The sequence below is a fragment of the Mya arenaria genome, chromosome 9 (genome assembly GCF_026914265.1).
Source record: "Mya arenaria isolate MELC-2E11 chromosome 9, ASM2691426v1".
Taxonomy (NCBI): domain Eukaryota; kingdom Metazoa; phylum Mollusca; class Bivalvia; order Myida; family Myidae; genus Mya; species Mya arenaria.
In genome coordinates this window covers 63,884,225-63,903,903 of record NC_069130.1, presented here as the reverse complement: position 1 = coordinate 63,903,903, position 19,679 = coordinate 63,884,225, and the positions used below count along the sequence as shown (strand labels likewise).

Here is a 19,679-nt window from a genome sequence, read left to right as displayed (position 1 = left end):
GGATCATATTAATCTTTATCGTTTCCCTACATACTATTCTTGTATTGGATCATATTAATCTTTATCGTTTCCCTACATACCATTCTTATATTGGATCATATTAATCTTCATCGTTTCCCTACATACCATTCTTATATTGGATCATATTAATCTTCATCGTTTCCCTACATACCATTCTTATATTGGATCATATTAATCTTTATCGTTTCCCTACATACCATTCTTATATTGGATCATATTAATCTTTATCGTTTCCCTACATACTATTCTTGTATTGTGTCGTTTTGTTCTTTATATAAATTGGAAGCGCTGTTCAATATACCCCAATTCTGATGTTTCCTACGTTGTGTCGCATTGTGTCTGGGCAGTGCTGTTCTAGATAACACAATTACCATGGTAACCTCACTTGTATTGATACACTTTACACTTTAAAATACTAGCAGTGAGGTTGAAGTTTTACACACCCTTTGTCTTGGAGGGTCCCCTTGAGCGCGGGTCCGTCCCACTGTCCACTCCTAGAAACAACAATGACAAGGCCGCCCCGCCGGGTAAGTTCAGACAGTCGCACAAGCCACGCTGAAATATGAAATGGATGGTCATATTAATTATAGCGCAATCTAATCGAACCCAAAATAATAAGCTGGATGGGTTAGGTATGTGTATAAAAAGAAACACGACATGTCAGCAATTTAAAAAAAAAACGGCATAATATAACCTGTACACACTTGGAGTACCTCTTTTGGCTGATGAATCCTTCGAACAGGAATCCTTTAAAACATTAGATAACATCATTAATATTCACCAACATCTGCAAACCTTTTGGTTGCTGAGTCCTCTCCAAGAAGGTGACCACAGTCATGTCAAAGTCCAATCCAACCTCGTTAGGAATCCACGTAAACTAAAATAGGATGTAATTCAATCAAAACATCATTGATGGTACTGCAATCAATTTTTTGTATAACGTTGCTCGATTTCCAATGTTCTAATCATACCGCCCGAATGCTCAAATGCATATATACTTTGACAACTCCCGCGATGGAACATCTAATATCAGGACGATAAGTTTGTTCCTTATTCATTATTCCTTTTACAAAATGCATTATTGCAGATATGCATAAGATCACTTCTTTGTGATGTGTTTCGTCTTTTCATAAGAACTAAACAACTTTGTAACTAGTTCCTTATTTCTTATTCAACTACCTTGTAATATGCTTATTTTCTCTTTCCTTTTGCATCAGAAGTATTTTTCATTAGCTGCGCCCATTTATGACAAGCAATCAAGGACAGAAAAGAAACAGGAACCCACGATAAAAGAGGAACTGAATTCTGTTTAATTATCTCAATTTGAAAGTGGCTTCATGTTTTGGAGTAGTTGACGCTCTCCATCCCTCTTGAATAGACAACACATTTACGCAAACTTTTTTTAAAAACAACGTTCCATGGATATTTCGTCAAAATATGAAGAAATCAGACACTTAGAAATTGAGATATTGTAAAAGAATTCGGCTTAAAGCACTAAAATAATCTAGACAATGTAATTCTGTAAACGTTTTATGTAGAATTTTTATTTATTTATTTCCTCCAATTATGAAGAGCAAAACGTATTTACAATTGATAAACATATACAGTGATATCACATAATATATATGTAAAGTACATGTTTCATCTGTTCACATTTACAAAATGTGGTTGATAATCAAGCAATTCATAACAATAAATAATACAAAATACAGTAATGCATAATTAATATCGGATATAGTACATCACATACTAGTTTACATGTACACGAGCAGTACATTCAGATAAGGTGCTATAGTTTAAGCATAACACCTAACACATGCAACCATTACATCATAATTAGTTAAGCAATCGTTACTACTTGCCGAAGCAACACTTAACAAATACTGGCACTAATCAGCATAGGGCATTGACATAAACAAGCTAAACTTGCGAATACCATACGCTTTAATGATAGAGTTCCATACTTCGTTCTGCCATTTGTCTCTTATATGACAAAAACCAAGAACATGTTCAGTCATGTTTTCAGTCAATAAACTGCACAAGTTACATCGCTGTGGATATGGGCGTGAAACAACGTTTCCGATAGCATTTAGAATTTTTATACATAGTGGACGATCTTTTGGACTGTTTCTGGCGATTCTCCAAAGAGGGGAGCATTTATTTTCTTGCACAACATTTTCAAGTGCTAGGTTACCCCCTACGCTCGTTATATCCACAAACAATTTATGTTTTACCGGTCGAGTTACGTTAATGTCAAGTAGCTTCTTCCATGCAAACTTCGATGGAAATATGGCATCATTTACATATGTATTTAAATAGTACAACAGGTTATATTTTGTTAATAGTCTGTAAACGTCGGGTATAAATCCAAACTGTTTATCTAATTTCAGAAATCGCACAAGCCTATTCACAAATAACTCCTTGGCTAAAAACTTGCATGGGAGCCGACATAACTGGCCAAATAGTTGAAGTTTCCGATAGTCTATCATTGTTTCGATATCTGTAATATTCAATGTGCACAGTGAAAAGTTTGATGACATACTTTTGCGGAAGCCTTGCATGTGCTTAATACAATGACGATGGGCAACTTCTAACTTTCTCATGTCATTTGCCGAGTACTGATTCCACATTTCACATCCATATAATGCCTTTGGAAGGATTTCACACTGGTAAATTGTCCTCAATGTTATAGCACTGATCTTTTCAGGACATATGCCACTACTACAAATGCTAAAGTAAGCCCCTCTTAGTTTAATACACGCTTCGCGCATTGATTCTGTGGCAGATAGATGTTCATCACATACAACACCAAGGTGCATGTATTTACCAACGGTGGCAACTAAATTCTGACCAAGTGAAAATGTTTGCTGTGGTTTGGTAATGCTACTTGAGAAATTACACACAACGACTGAGCATTTACCTGGGTTGTAAAAATACCGCCACCGTCTAGAATAATCCCAACAGATGTCTAGCATGTTATCTAGTCCCGTTTTAGAAAAAGACACCAATACCATGTCGTCCGCCACTGTCGGGGAACACATCCTCAGGTCATGGATACAAAGACCATTGCCACTATTTTCAAGTTCTTTGATTAATCCGTCTATGAAAAGGAGGTACATTAACGGTGAACTTTTCCCGCCCTGTCTGGTGCCTTGTAAAACTGGAAATTCCTTCGAGTGGAGTCCTTGATGTCTTACACGGCTAGTCACATTTAAATACATATTTTGAAACGCAACCAAGGTATTACTGTCAATAACTGTGGATGAGGTATCTTTGTCACGCTCCTTGTTTAGCTGAATAAGCTTGAATAAAAGACCGTCGGTCCAGACACGGTCAAAGGCCTGTCTACTGTCCAAAAAACAAAGGTACACTGTTGACATGTTTTCTTTAGCAAAGTGCAGACATTCCCGGAGTGAAAATGACGTCATGATACAACCAAGATGATCCTGAAATCCACCTTGCTGTCTGTTCAGCTTATGAGTAATAGAGTCCTTACATCGACTTAGCAGTACTAATTCGTAAAGTTTGAGCAGTGTAGAAGACAACGTGATAGCGCGAAAGTTATTGGGGTCGTCTTTTGACTTTTTCCCGCCCTTATGGAGTGTAATTATTTCACCACGCTTCATCAAATCAGGAATATATCCTAGACGCAACATACTAGTGTACAAGTTTGCAAGAGTATTGGACACAACGTTTCGCCCATAAATCAAATGTTCATGCCTAACACTATCTGGCCCACACGCCTTTCCCTTTGGTAATGTCTTTATCGCGTTTTTCACAACTTCAGGTGACACGACAACTTTTGGATCAAGGGTAATTTCCGCAAATGACTGCTCCACCGCCTCTGTTATATGTTCTCTCCAATTCTCGTCGAACTCGGGTGATTCTGATGGGGAATAAAGTGACTGAAAATACAAGCCCCACTGCTCTGTAATTTTCTCCCGGCCTCTGCACATCTCCCCGTTAAACTTAATTCCATCACCAATCTTATTCACAGAGCTATTCTTTCGCGCTTTCACTGATTTCCAGAAATAATCGGAATCTGTTTCAGCCGCCCTTTCAATCGTATGGTCCAGATTTTGCAGAAATTCTTCAACTGTTCTTCTGTGTTTACGTCTAAATGCACACTTCGCTTTTTTGTACTCAACATATTCAGAATAATTTTCGCCTCTTGGCCTACCAGCCCGGCACCAGCTATCACGTAGCACTTTCATATTTTTCTGTAGAATAGAGAGCTCTTCCGACCAATATGGTTTAAGGTGTCTCTTGAAGATCCGTTCTGGAAATGATTTACTCGAACATTCTAACAGTCACATGGGTCTATAGTAAACTGGTTAGACTCATAATGCAATAAAGATTCATAGCAATGAATGTGATTTACCTTGACTTTTTTCCAGTTAGTACAATTAGTCATATTATTGGCATTATATTCATTTTTAATACAGTCAACAATTTTAAGCGCTAAGCAACAAATAATAGGTCTATGTCGAGAAACGTTTAAACAACAGTCATCCGCAACTTCACAATGTGTCACAAAGTCAATATTCTCCTGTGGTATACATATATAGTCTATAAGTGACGTATAACAACCGTCATATGATACGTAAGTATTGTCAGAACGTACACACGATGACAATGTATTTATAGGACACATGTTACAATCATTTAAAAATTCTATCAAACACTTATCTCGGCTGTTTAACGACGGCGCACGCACCTTGGCGTTAAAGTCACCCATGAAAATCGTTAGACCCATTTCACTATAGGTATGATGTAAATCATACAATATGGAAATATAATCATAATATATCTCAAGAGAGTGGTTTACACAAGGCAGGTATACTTGAAAAATGTACATATATTGTCCAGGTACAATTTGGAATTGAATACCTACAATACGATCATCATTTATATTCAATGGTGAAATAAAATGGTCAAACCGTTTTTGCCACAATATAGAGACACCGCCCTTTCCTACCCCACATTGCTTCAGAGTTTTATCACAACATGTATAATGATTGTAATCACTTGAGATCGAGTTCATGAAATGCGAGTTGGATGGCAGCAACCAATGTTCTGATATACCACAAATGTCTATATTTCCCTGAGTTAATACATCACAAAGATAAGATGCACTAGACATAATTCCCGTAACATTCCATGTAAATAGATTAAGATTGCACAGACTCATAAATATAGTTAAAAATATAAGTATGGTTCGCATAATCATAATTACAATCACAATGCTAACTATAAATGACTTATGAACGTCCGTTTTATTAGTCCACTAACTCAGCCAATGTACTGAATGGGTTTTTCCACTCGCACTCTCTCCACTGTGTGACTCCATTCGCTCGCCGTCCCTCCGCCATCTGTTGCATTGCTGCTCTAAACCTTGGAGGAATATCACGATGAGTCCCCGACGGCCGACTCGTTTGGCGCTCGCTTGGTTCCCTGAGGGTTCCGTAGAACCCTTTCGCTCTAGATGAGGTAATCCGATTGCCCCACTCCCGGCGGACGCCGGTACGCCCATCCGGTCTTGAAGTTGCCGACCCATTCCTTGGTTCCAGGAGCGACCCGTGTGACCGCCACGGCTCACATGTAACGTAGCTCGGCCAGAAGTCATCCTCCAGCACATAAAAAGTTTGTTCATCTGACGCGAGAGTTAGCTTTACCAGTACCCGCTTTGCGTTTTTCCTTAAAGGGAAAACACGGATGCCTTTTACAGAAGGCCCCTTCGTCGATATGACAGTTGATAAAAGTTCCGTATTTACCTCACTACTAAGTCCAAGTACACAGAAATGTTTATTACCGCGCTTGCGTTGCACAAAATGAAAGTCTTCACGCTCGGTGACCCTAACCGGAATAGGGTGCGATTCCGTTTCAATGTACGTGGTGTTGTTGTCGCCGCCGCTCACAGGGGGGTCTGGCCCCGCCTCCCATACACGTCTATCACGTTGTTCGCCGTCATCATATGGTAACGTTTCAGATGCTGCCATCTGAAACCCCACAGTAGAGTCTCCATTTTCAAAGGTCCCAAAACTGTCAGACGGCACCGCCGCTAAAGTAACAATATGCTCCGTGTCAAGAAAACTCTCAAGGCTCCGTACCCTGTCTTCCATCTCTGTAATTCTTGCTACACATGAGCTAGTAAGTTCAGTCATTTTATCTACAGACGAGCTTGCAGAAGTTTTTATTGCACTTTTACACTCTAGTATATCCAAACTTATACTTTGCAAAACGTTTCTGGTGAGACCCAATTGTTCAGATCTAAGTTTGTCATTTATATGTAACGACTGTTTAAGCAATATAAAACCTGCCTGTAACGATGAAACAGTGTCCTTTAGCATGCTTAACTCAATAGCACAGATACATTTCTCTGGCTGTTGCCCTGTATTTTGAATTTTCAATGCCTTTTGGTAAGCGACTGAGCTTTTGCGGCCCTTGCCGGTGCTGATCATGTTTTTCAGTACACTAGGATCACCGCCCTCTGTTACCTCTATAATGTTATAAATGTCCCTTGCTAACCGAATTGGTAACGGTTCTCCACTCCTAGTAAACACCCGCCGCTTCAGTTCAGCAGTTTGGCCGAATGGAAATGTTTCATCACTGTGTTTAAGATGCTCAAAATAATGGCAACGCAGTCTTTCAAGATCACTTTCGCTCGACGCATAATCACGCATGATCTGTTGTACACACATTTCCTTCGGGAGTTCTCTGTAATGCTTAACTAGAGTCCGATATTCTTCAATTACCCGGAAGTCCTCGTCGTCCACGTCACTCAAGTCATCTTCGGTTCCATGGCAACTGTCCTCATCACATGACAAGTCACATGCTATATCACCTGGCCGATCACCTGACAAATCATCTGACCGAGTTCTTTGCGTCACTGATTCTTGATTGTACACGCCGTTGCTAGGCAACATAATGTCTTTTAAGCGTCCTACATCTTGACATTCGGCAACAGGTACTTTAACATCCGTGTTGTCGTTCTCCATGCATGGCTCGTATTCTATACGGTATTTCACACCGCCCTCGGCCATCGTCAGTAGTCACTGGCGGTGCACAATAGGGCCTGTCGTCCACAACTGAGCGAATATCACAGATCGCCGCCGGCACTACACTATATACAAAAATACTATCCAGTAATATCCCAACGCAATGAATGTATTCCTTTCCTAATTGCTGATTTTCTATTGTTCTCCAGAAAACCCTGAATAACTCACTTGTCACTGTATATTCCAACACGAAATATTATCCATCAGATAGAACTCCATAAATCCTTCAACACAATATAAATTTTGTCCATTTACATACATCAACTATAATAAAATTACTTTTTAACAGAGCAAAGAAAAACGTGACCGTTCCCTTTGACTGAAGTAATGGCAAAAAAGTTAAAACGGATAAGTTAAATTTTCTTTTCCTTATTCGGACTTTGGTACGTTTTTAAAGCACTTTCAGCACTAAAAAACACTTGAAAAGACAATGTATGTCTGTTAACGTTTTATGTAGATCGCATCTGCATAGTTATTTTGTCAAAAAAGAATAAAACAGGAAAGTTATTTTTTTACCATTTCAAGAATTCTGTTCCTAACACGTGTAGTTTGATACGTTTTAAAATAATTTGATGTACTGAAATCCTCTTGAATAGACAATGCATTTCAGCAAACTTTTTATATGGACCACTTTTGCTAATTTATTTGGTCAACTATGTATAAGTAAAAAGTTGAAAATCCACTGTTTCTGTTCCTTATTTAAGTTTGAATAAAGAAATACCGGTTCCTTATTCCTTATTCGACTTACATGTATAGTGTGTTACAAACTAGTTGAAGCACTCAATCCCGCTAAAATATACAATGCATTTACGCATTTTTGTTGTTGAAAACAATGTTGCATGGATATTTCGTCAAAATAATGAAAAAATAAGACACTTTAAAATCGATCTTTTTTTACAGAATTCTGTTCCGTATTCGGACTTTGGTGCAATTCTTAGAACTTTAACAACTAAAACCTACTCAAGTCAACAATACATTTCCATAAACGGTTTGTATGCACAACTTCTGCATAGTTATTTCTTTCTTCAAAACAGAAAAAGTGAAAAAAATGAAAAGTCACCATTTCTTATTCGACTTTGAATAAGGAATAAGGAAAATGTTCCTTTTCTCCCTGATTGCATGTTATAGATGGGCGCAGATCATGGAATAATTCTGATGTATTTTCCAGATACGTTTTGTCTTTAACAGATGTAAAGATAAAGGTAATAAGCATATCGCAAGAAAGTTGAATAAGGAATAAGGAACTAACTTATCGTCCATAATATCAACATTGGTGTCAAATAAATTAACAGATGAAGCAATATATACATTCGTCAACTGAGAGGGCAGTGGCTAGTTAGCAACAGAATGCTTCTAGTACTTAGGATGGAAGTTTTGGTGAAATGACTGAGAGGGATATTTTATATGTTGGTGAAACTATGAACCAATGATAATAAATTTCCATTAGCTGACCTGTTTGAAGACGACCCTGTCGGATTTGACATCCTTGTCGAGGGCAGCCGTGGTTACATTGCCATTCTCCATGATCACAGTGACGTCATTTCCTTTCTGGATGTACATTGCCGTATCCAAGAAACGGGCAACGAGATCACATGCAAGCACCTGGTGATATAGTCAAACAAACGTTAAGTGTGGGTATTTTAACTCGGATTTTGAATAATAGTTAACTCGATTTTGATAGCATCTTATAATTTAAAGTTATTGACTTTCCTGGGTTGAAACCAGTGCTGTTGTCCTTTTTGAGAGCTTCTATCATTAATTGCGTGCATCGGTAAATTTCGGGAACGGATTTTGGGTCAAATTGCACCAGAAACTGCAATTAATCGACTCTCTTTATTGTTATAATGCATTAGTATACATTAGCGCAACTGCCGTAAGTGAGATTTCAACGACATGAGAATAAATAAAGGCAAACGTACATTTTGAAAGGTTTTACTCATCAACATTGGACCTCTTCCGGAGCCAGCGCCTATCCAGAGCATGGAACGAGGTTGGAGACCATTATTGCGAGCGAGATCCGCACACAGGTCCGCTACCGCCACCGGAAATGATTTCTTGAACCCAAATTCCTGCTCGAGAAGCCCTTTAAAGATAAAAACTTACTAGTTTTGTGTGTATGTGTGGGTGCGCATGGATGAGCGCGAACGCATAGGTGTTCACATACTTTACAGCTTTGTGCTCTTTTATTCTCCTATCCCTAAGAAGGACTCGCTCAAATATGTCATGTTGGCAACAAATATATTTTTATTTTTTATTTTGTTTAACTAAATTTTATGGAAATGCCACATAGCAAATGACAGATACTCATCCAAACTCCGGTAATAGAACGAAAGCGGGACTCTCCAAGCGGGATAAACTGCCCTTTTTTCATTGAAAATTGAGTAGTAAAAGAATATCTTTGTTTTAAGTCTTCATTTTAAGCAAACTGCTGCCTTCCGACGTAGCATTTATGACGTAATTTATCACGTGATATACACACACTGAATATAGAAACTAAAGCTTTTGAAAGCATTTCCAGTCACATCTCTACATAACTATTTTGATCAGGCCTAAAAAAAATATGTCTGTTTCGGGTAACCCGACCCTACCTATAAAAATGCGCCGACCCTAACTATTTTTTTCCGTTTCTGAGCAAAAAAATATTCGTTAGCGAATAGAGTGTTACGAAGGGCGGATAAATGCAAAGTGGACGGTCAGAATTATTGTTTATATGATAAAACAAAGTCAGGCAATGACAGTAATGTATGAAAGACTGCCATGTGCAAGGAAACACTCTGAACTTACGACAGATTTTGGAAAAAAAATAATATTTTTTTTAACAAAATCCCTACCTACCCTACCTAAAAATTTTGGGAAGGTTACCCTAAACAAACAATTTCATTCTTTTGGCCTCACAATCTCCATTACTGAACTGTTGGGAATGCTTTAACCATTTTACACGCATTATGTTCACATCCCACACTGTTTTTGTTTTTTTTGTTCGATGATTGTCCCAAAAGAATGTGAATGAGTGGAGGGAGGGAGAGGTGTGGGGGGAGAGGGCGTAATTATTTTTCATTACACTGGCTTCATAAGTATACCTTTTAAGGCGAGCGGCGTCTCATATTGATAATGTAGGTTTGTGGACGGTTCTATGTGTGGCTGGAACTTGTCGTGAGGTAGACTCGCAAGGTTCTCTGAAAGGTAAGTTTTAGACTGATGTATAAGAAAACAAGCATTAGCATACAAGACGTATTAAAGGGAATAATGTATGAACGTTCTATGAAGTCGCAACCAAACGGACACATTAAGGTAAGGGCTTTCAATAATGCCACGCATTGTTCTTGGCAAGTGGACCTTGATGTAAGGTTTCAGGTGAAATATGTACATTCACTATTTTGCGAGGGTCATAAGAAGATAATAAAGTTAGCCATCAAAAGCATTAGCTTTTTTAAATTAGTTATAATGCAATTTAAATAAAAATTTGTATAAATCAAAAGCATTGAAAATATGGCTAGAAAAGGTTTAACTGTTATCCAAGTTCGACCCACCTTCCACCCCGTGTCCCAACACAAACACCTGCGTATCCACATGGCGAAAGGGCAGCTTCGTCCACTGTTCCGTCTTCGGCTCCACCGTCCGCGCCAACCGAAAGCCCGCATGCTGCAAGAAGTGGCGACGGAACCAAGCCCGCGAAAATCGAGATGTTTCTTCCCCCGTGCTGATCCAGCTCCCGCCCTTTGCAAAATGCAAACAAGTATATTTAGTTATAAAAATATGAGGGGATCATCATTAAATTGTATAATTTTACTGAATTCTATTGCATGCTTACTTACCCCGACATTACTTCACAGGTCATGGTTCATGTTCACAAAGGTCATGGTTCATGTTCACAAAGGTCATGGTTCATGTTCACAAACTTTTACAACAATCGCCACACAGTTCATGAATTAAATTCATGTTGATATTTAATAATAAAGTTTTGGATGTCAAAACTGCACCGCCAGAGAGGGAATTCATTTCTGCTGAAAGAGATGTTTTATTTCATTCACCACAGAAATGGAATAAATTTTCGTTGAATGCTTCACATTTCTCATCATTTATGGATGGCGTAAGTGCACATATAGTTTTAATAAGATTCTGAAGCATTGTATGTGCTTTTCCTCTTTTTTCATAGTAGAAGAAGTCCGTTTTCGCTGCTACATGAAAAACTAACTGTAGATAAACATCACGTGGTCAAATATCTTAATAAACAAACATTAACACGACACCTTGTGTTTGGACCGAAGGCAAGTGGCAGGATGAAATCAAATCATTAGTGCTGTAGTTGAACCATTATAATTTTGAACGAAGTAACGTACGTTTGATTTTTGATTAGTTCATTTTTGATCGTAAGGAGAAATATATTGTAAATTCTGACATTAGCTTAGTATTCAGCTGCATTCCCTGATCTTATGATCGTTTGACGTACGATCGTTATAAGTTAGCCTAAGTTATACACACGTCAAAAACCTTAACCGAGAGGTGTACATACCAGGAGGACGTTGTGTTTGCCGTCATAGAAAGGCGTGGAAAAGTCGTCGTAAAGCCAGTGCGTCTCGCCACAGAGGCCGTTAAATTGGTCTTCGCACCACTGCCATACGTTACCGAACACGTCGTAGAATCCATAATCGTTCGCATCATGCATGTTCACCGGCTAGAAATTGAAGACAAAAGGGCATGCTCAAAGGCCAGAAAAGTAAAATAGAATATACTTATGTGAATCAAAGCACTGAAAGTGCTGATGGACGGTGACATTGAATGGTCTGCTGCAAGTATAGAACTAAGTCCTTTCTCTTATAAACACAGAAAATCATCGGAACCTAATCTTGAATATAGAAGCATAATTTAAACACTCTTAGGTGAGGACAATTGGACAATGCTTCAAACCAAATATCTAAGCTTGATATTTATTTTCCAAACATAATTATTCATCTTAATGCTGTAGCTTTGAAAAGTTGATGAAAAGGTCACCTGGCAATATCATCGTTAATGTTTGTTTGCAGAACTACTTCATGGTCAAAATTACATTCCAGTTGCATAACAAATACGCCAAAAGGACACAATCAAGATAACTGAAGCATAACATTAACAGTTTTTTTTAAACAGTACACATGGTCCAAAGTTCAATGTTGTACTCAAAATTAAAAACGTAGGCCTTAATTGAAGCAACTGTGCACAAGATGATCAATTTGAAAGAAAAACAATTGTTGAAAACTGACATAAACTTGGTATTAATGTGTACAATACATTGAATCTTACTAACTGAAGTACCACATAGTTTACAATTTATTTTAGCTAATCAGTGATTTTGTATTTTTCCATTAAAAATATTACTGGGTATTACAGTGGATACAACACTGGACTGCTATTTTTTTACATTTTGGTCCTTTCTCTATAATTATGATTCAAAGCTTAACACATTCTATTAAATAATTGTCCTGAGTTGCGTTACAGGAAAACAAATTGGTGCCAATCTGGTGTACTGTCCCTTTAAAGTAACCCGAGAACAACAATGATGAATTGTTTTCCAAACATAGCAACATTTAATTGCAGAGGCCACAAAAATAAAAAAGTAAGTGAAAATGTCACAATCATGGATAGCCAAACACAACATTTATAACTATTCTTAAAGCAGTACATTTTGTCCAATCTGTAAACACATGAAAGAGGGTCAAAAGGTCGCAGTAAAGAAGATCTGAGGACAACATTGATAATTGTTTTGCAAAACTTACTGAACTTTCGTTGCAGTACCTTAGAAAAGAAAAGATGGTCAAACGGTAATTATCAAGGTTATCCAAGTACAATATTGATATTTGTTTTAAAAGTTATACACATGGTCTAAATTTCTTTGCTGTTAGAATAGAAATAGAATGTATGTCAAAAAATCATATTCTATGTCATCAAAGCACAACATTACTTTTTGTTTTGAAAACTGTACTAAAAAAACTTTCATTCAAGTAGCTTAAAAATAGGAAAGTATGTCGAAAAGGACAACGTTATCCAAGCACAATTTTGATTTTTGATTTCGAATAAATGGTCTTAATTTCATGGCTGAAGCTTCAAATTTAAATCTGTGTCAACAGGCCACAATCTAGGTCATCAAAAGACAACATTAAATATTGTTTTCAAAACTGTCTAAAATGCTATAGCTCTAAAAAATAATATGGTCAAAAAGGTCCCAGTCAGGGTCATCCGAGAACGACATATATAAATATATGTTTGTTTTCAAAACAGTACAGATGTCAAGTTTTCATTGATGTAGCTTTAAAAAACATATTCAACAACTTCAGGAAATGTGTAAATAACTTAGCCTTTGTCGATCTTACTAACATATTTGTTTGACGAGTTGTATAATACAGTCTATTATATGATGACGAGTCTTAGTATCTTTTTTATCAAAATATTCTTTAAGTAAAGACAGCAAAAACAACTAACCTGTTTTACTTCTCTAGTAAACAAGGGCTGTCACAGAGACTGCGCGCTCGACTATTACGCCGTTGTTCAGTGTAAGGATTAAAAAGTTTTGGCGAAACATGGATCACTGTAAAATTAAATTAGATTTCAATGCAATACATTATGTATTTGTTGAGATACATGAATGTGGTTACATTGAAAATTTTAAGTCCAATAATAATGGGCCGTTATTTGCAAAATATAGTTATCTAACTTGGTTATTCAAGTAGGTTGGGTGGTTGAGTACCATTGTCTAAAGTCTCAATGCAATACATGAGTAGTTGCTGAGATATTAACCATGTGTGCTAACGTGCAAAACGTTAACCAGTATTTCTAAGTTGCATAATAAAGGGGCAAAAATGATAAAATATAAAAGATATCTTTCTTGATTTATTAAGAAGGTTGAATAGTTGGGAGCCTGTGTATAAAGTTTGAATGCAATACATGATGTATTTGAATTTATATGTCAAATAATAAAGCAAAACCTTAACCAGAATTTTTAAGTAGAATAATAAAGGGTCATTATTTACATTAAGTGCAAACTAGAGTTATCTAACTTGGTCAATTAGGAAGGGTGGATGGTTGAGTACCATTGTATAAAATCTTAATGCAATACATCAAGTAGTTGCCGAGATATTAACCTATGTGTGCTTACATGCAAAACCTTAACCATAATTTCTAAGTCAAATAATAAAGGCCCATTATTTGCATTAAATTCAAAAAATTAGTAGGTTAGATAGTTGGGAATACATATCTAACGTTTCAATGCAATACACGATGTATTTGCTGAGATAATGACTTAAAGGGGCTTACATGCAAAACCGGGGACCTTAACCAAGGTGTGACGCCGACGCCGACGCTTGGGTGAGTAGTATATCTCTCCATATTCTTCGAATAGTCGAGCTAAAAACAGGATACCATTAAAGCGATGCTATTCTCTGCACTACAAGCATGCATTGCAAAAAATTTGTATTAGGAAAAATTTCAAACCAAAGAATCTTGCGATCATTCTCACAATGTTTGTAAGAAGAATACATATAAAGGTGATATCAAGTACAGCAGAAAGGAATAACAACAAAAAACTTAACTCTTTTTAATTGTGACATCATAATGGTCACCGGTAAGATGAAGTCATAGATTACTATGTGTTCATGACGTCATTTCCTATTTAAACCAATATAGTACCCCATTCAGTACCCAACGTGATTGAAAGTTTTTATCAGGAGATAAGATAAATATCACATTTTCCTCTTAAGAATTGGTTGGAAATTTAATTTTACATTTTTTCATCACAATGAATACAAAATGACAAATTGTCATTTGAAAAAAACCATTCTTATCTATGAATTTGTTTAAAAACATGTGGAAGGATACTATAAGTTCCATGGTCAGTAGGTAACCCGCGATATGGGATATTCAATGTAAAGGAAACCATATTGCGGTGGAGTGAAGCTCGAACCTAAATATGGATTGTTGCCCCCCATATTTCCAATAATATGTCACCTACTAACCCTGTAATGTAAGTATAACGTTGACAACCTGTTACCCTGTTTAAATGTTTTATTTATTCATTGAAATATTCATCAAATCCGAATAAAGACGCCATTTTGGTGTAATTTAAATTTGGAAAATGGAAAAATGTGGGGTCACCGCGTGACCTGTTCTTGACCAACAGCGGTGTTTCATAAATATTGGAGTCGTGATTTTTTTTAACAATAGAAATAGACCAATGTTATATTGATATCCCCATGTGTATTTAGGAGAGAAAAAATGTGTGATGGCTGTATTTAACTGGATATAAAGTATACAAGTATATAAAAAAAACACGAAAAAATCTTTATGAAAAAACATTATTCAGAATGGGTGGAGTGATTGATGATAATGAGCCCTTCTTAATCATTAAGCTAGTTACTTTAGGTCATTTAATTGACTTAGAATACAACCTCATTGTCTAATTCATTGTCGACGTAAAATCTTATGCAGGGATTGTGCATCAGGTGAGTGACAGTAGGCTGAGGAAAAACCAAAATTGAAGAATGAAATTGTTAATGATTAAGGATAGCACTTCATTTATGCCTATCTGAAATTTCATTTGCTTAATTGTAGGTTTATTCTATTTTTGTTGTTAAAGCTGCACTCACACAGATTGAAAGTATTGACAACTTCTTTATTTTTTGTCTTGGAACGAGCCATTTTTTTGCGAAAATCCATGGAAAACAGTAATATAAGGCTGCTGACAAAAAAACAGATCATAGATTCTTATACTTAAGTTCAAAAATTGATGTTTTATGCATTTTTTCTTTAACCGTTAGTATCAGTTTAAGCCATTAAGCAACAATTTTTGAACATAAATATGAAAATCTAAGATCTGATATTTTGTCAGATATCTTATTATTGGTTTGCACATATTTATGCAATAATTTGCTCTTTCCAAAACAAAAAATAAAAGAAGCTGTTAAAAAAGTCAATCTGTGGGAGTGCAGCTTTAAGGGCTCATTATTTCTTAGTCTTAACAAGTTGATGTTCAAATTAAGAGTCTTCTTATCCATAAACATCTATTAAAACATGTTTTTAAAAAAGAGGGTGTTTTGAAAATATCAAAATTGAATTAAGGAAAAGAATTTCATATTTGTCAGGTTTGAACTGACATTTCCAAATGCTTTACCCTTTGGAACAGGCCATGCGGTAACTAAGAAATATGTCAAGTCCAAGATATAGACATTAGCACAAAATTAACCAAGCACAATTTTTATCACAATTCACACACTGTGCAAGCATGTCAAAACATGGCCATGTTAAAATTGCAAAATTTCCTTCTGATTGAAAAAAAAATCACAGGCTGTCAGACTAGATTACTGACACTCCTTTTCTATAAAAGTTCATGCTGTCTTCAGAAATAAATTGAAATAACGAATAAGGGTAATGTAACATTCTGACAAAGGGGGAAGTGCATTCATAGTATGTGGATGTCCTGGATTAAATATGCAAATTAACATACCAGGTCTCTGTTTGGAGGGAGAATATATGTATATAAAAGGGTTATGCATGCTTTTCTCTGAAGGGATCTGTTGGCCTTGAACATTTCAGTAATATGGCTTGTTTTTATTGATCTTTTTTCGAAATACATGTTTGATGCATGATAGGCATATCAATGAGAATGATTTGCCCAAAATTGCAACAGAACAATTTCAGGGGCGTAGCGTTACACACTTAGGCACATGCGTAACATCAATTTGAAAAATGAAAAAAATGGCCAAACATGGCACCAAAGTCGAGGGTTACGCTATGTTTTGACATCAGAATAAAACCTTAAAGGGAAGATCAGCTATAGAAAGCATTGTTTCTCTGTGCTAGATAGCTAACACAGCCTTAAAAACACTTGGTAACTACAGTCGTCGGCCTCGAACCTATAAATCCAGACAAATACCATGAACTATGCACATGTACTAAAATTAATGTCATGAATAACAAACACATTGTGTGTGTGTGTTTTTTTCATATTAAATTCAGTTATAAGTATACTATTGATAATAGTACTACAAAAAGAAACAATGCTGGACTACATGTAAATCAAATTTGTTAGTTAACTCAGTACTTCAGGAATTTTATTATTTTTCTTTTGTTTAACTATTGATTTTGTTGCAGCAGATGCACTTCCACGACCAGTTGCCTTATGTATTTCTGCCAACTGATCGTCTAATTTTAATTTTTATGCCGACGCATTTCATGTGGAATCTTGTCCTGCATGTTCTATTTTCGCAAATAACTAAATTATCGACGAATTCTGGCATTTCACATGAACAGAATGTTTTTAATTTGAAATTCATAGGGATCGCGATTTTTTATTTTCTTTATGAAACGGATTTTTTTTTTCTAGACAGCTGACTAGATTTTCCCTCATTTCATTTACAACGAAATTGACATTTGTATTTACATAGCCATTCTTAAAACAAGAATCCACAGCATTAGCAGTTGCAAAGACACCACAGGCATGTACATTTGATTGTTATAGAAGTCGTGGAACTTTTATAAGCTGAGATTTGTTACTTTTTATAAATTAGGAGCATCGTAGTTCCACCGATCATGACGACTTTAAATAAAGATTCTTGTATCTTGTAAGTTATATTTCATTTGCAAAATAGCCTTCCGAATATTTCAGAAGTTTATTTATTATCATTTTACTTTGTCAAGGAACTCTTCATAACAGGTTTATGACAATACACAATAATGTCAAACCATGAAAGGTGTAAATGCGTTATGCAACGCGTGTCAGAGATTAGCGAATGTCCCTCGTTAAGGGCATGATGAACGGATTAGCCAGTTTTTTATTACACAAGCACGGCTACTGTTTGGTTCATACCCTAAAAATATTGTTGTTTATTATAAAGACAATTTTATAGAATAAATGATTGTTATGCAAAGACTCTTATAAGCTTGATTAAAAATAAAACGATGATAACAAATAACCAAATTCAAAAATAAATAAAATAATCAGCATCAGATTTCTTAAACAGCTAGAGTTTTATTGCAAACTTCAAGTTGACAAATAAAATATTTTCGGCTAAAGTTGTGTAATAATGACGAAGGTATTCAAATGTATTCATTTGTTACATATTAAAACAAATAAGATTGTCAAAATCGTGTTATAAACATCAGCAACACAATCCGTTGCCTGGGGCCATAGGTTATTAACCGGGAATTATGAGACCGGATGAGACCGGATTTTACGACGAGAGACCGGGAAATAGTATTGCCCCGAATGCAGTTTTGTAGTAATGTAGTGGAACTATTTCCATGAAGTAGTCAATATTGGCGAAATGATTTATCAATATAAATATTTGATTTGAGTACCAATTGTCAATAAATTATACATGACCCACTTCTCTTACTATTCGCCCAGATATTTTAGAAAAAAAACTATGTAACAACCACTTTAGATCAGCTGTGTATTCAAAACAATGATGCGAACTATTTACTGAGCGCACTGGCGTGCTTTGGCTTGTAGTTTGATCGGCTGATGTGCCTACTTAGGACGGGCCCTGAGGGGCACCGTCCAAAAACTAGAGAAACAAGCTCAGTAGCCAAAAGTTTAAACATAAACCCCGTTTAATTGCACACACAAAAAAAATCACAAACAAGAAACATGGAACAACAACACAAAACTCTACAAACAACTCAGTACATATATACTATTTAAAACAAACTAGGGGTGTTTATCAAGGATTATTAGGTACCGCCTTGGAACGGTCAGTAAAATGTAAATTTACTGGGGGTTTAAACCAGTTCACGTGCACAAACCTAACCCTTATCCCAACAATCCTCAATAAAGAAAAAAAAACGTAAAAGGTAAATCTTATCGATGTATGCATTAACTTGAGGAAACAAATAATAATAAACTAATAGGTAAACCCTAAGTACTCCAATGCTCAGAGATTCCAACTCTTTCCGGAATCGTCAATATTTGCTTGCTGTGTAAACCTAGAGTTGTGCCGAAGAGTGAATTAATTTGAGAGGCACCATCTGTATGTGAATGTGTTTAATATAAATGGTTATCAAATAAAATATTGATTTAACTGGCACGGTCGCCTACCGATGAGGAGCCAAATTTCAAGTTGTGGTTGAAGTTGTTTCTTTTCGTGAACATCGCGCCATTCACAGTCACTGCGTTCGTCGCTTCCTGTAACACAGTATTTACTCATATGCAACACATGTTCTTAATCGTGCAATATATATAAAAGCTTAAGTAAAATAAATACTGATTTAAAAGACCAATAAGTTAATGTTTTTTGGTATTTTTTGGCTGAAACCAAAACGCGAGGATTTTTTTTCACGAATGCGATTATAGTACCTGGTTTCCTCTAATCACGTTGTGCTCTGCCTCGGCCAACAATCGGAAATCAGGTCCCTTCCATGCACAGAACGCACGCGCTTCGTGGAAGTTGACGTCAACAGGCCACACCCATGGCATGTCAATGACATCAAACATGGCACGGTACCTACCATAAGTATTGCGACATTCAGGTAAATAAGATGTATCATGCTTGGGTATATATTTTAGTTCCGGTCAACTATTACTTTTTCGAATTATTAATTTTTCGAAAAATCAATGATATGCCGAAATATGCA

General features: G+C 36.3%; 1 protein-coding gene across 1 annotated transcript in view; it reads right to left on the bottom strand.

The window, feature by feature from the left end:
- LOC128246265 (uncharacterized) overlaps positions 1–19,679 on the bottom strand; it is a 32,647-nt gene that overhangs the window by 667 nt on the left and 12,301 nt on the right. Inside the window, exons 10-18 of the mRNA XM_052964456.1 lie at positions 19,402–19,549; positions 19,144–19,230; positions 11,593–11,754; positions 10,610–10,796; positions 10,160–10,255; positions 8,999–9,162; positions 8,532–8,681; positions 817–898; positions 465–576 (exon numbers count right to left, since the gene is read on the bottom strand). Coding sequence (XP_052820416.1) covers positions 465–576; positions 817–898; positions 8,532–8,681; positions 8,999–9,162; positions 10,160–10,255; positions 10,610–10,796; positions 11,593–11,754; positions 19,144–19,230; positions 19,402–19,549 — 1,188 coding nt within the window. The remainder of the gene's footprint in view (positions 1–464; positions 577–816; positions 899–8,531; positions 8,682–8,998; positions 9,163–10,159; positions 10,256–10,609; positions 10,797–11,592; positions 11,755–19,143; positions 19,231–19,401; positions 19,550–19,679) is intronic.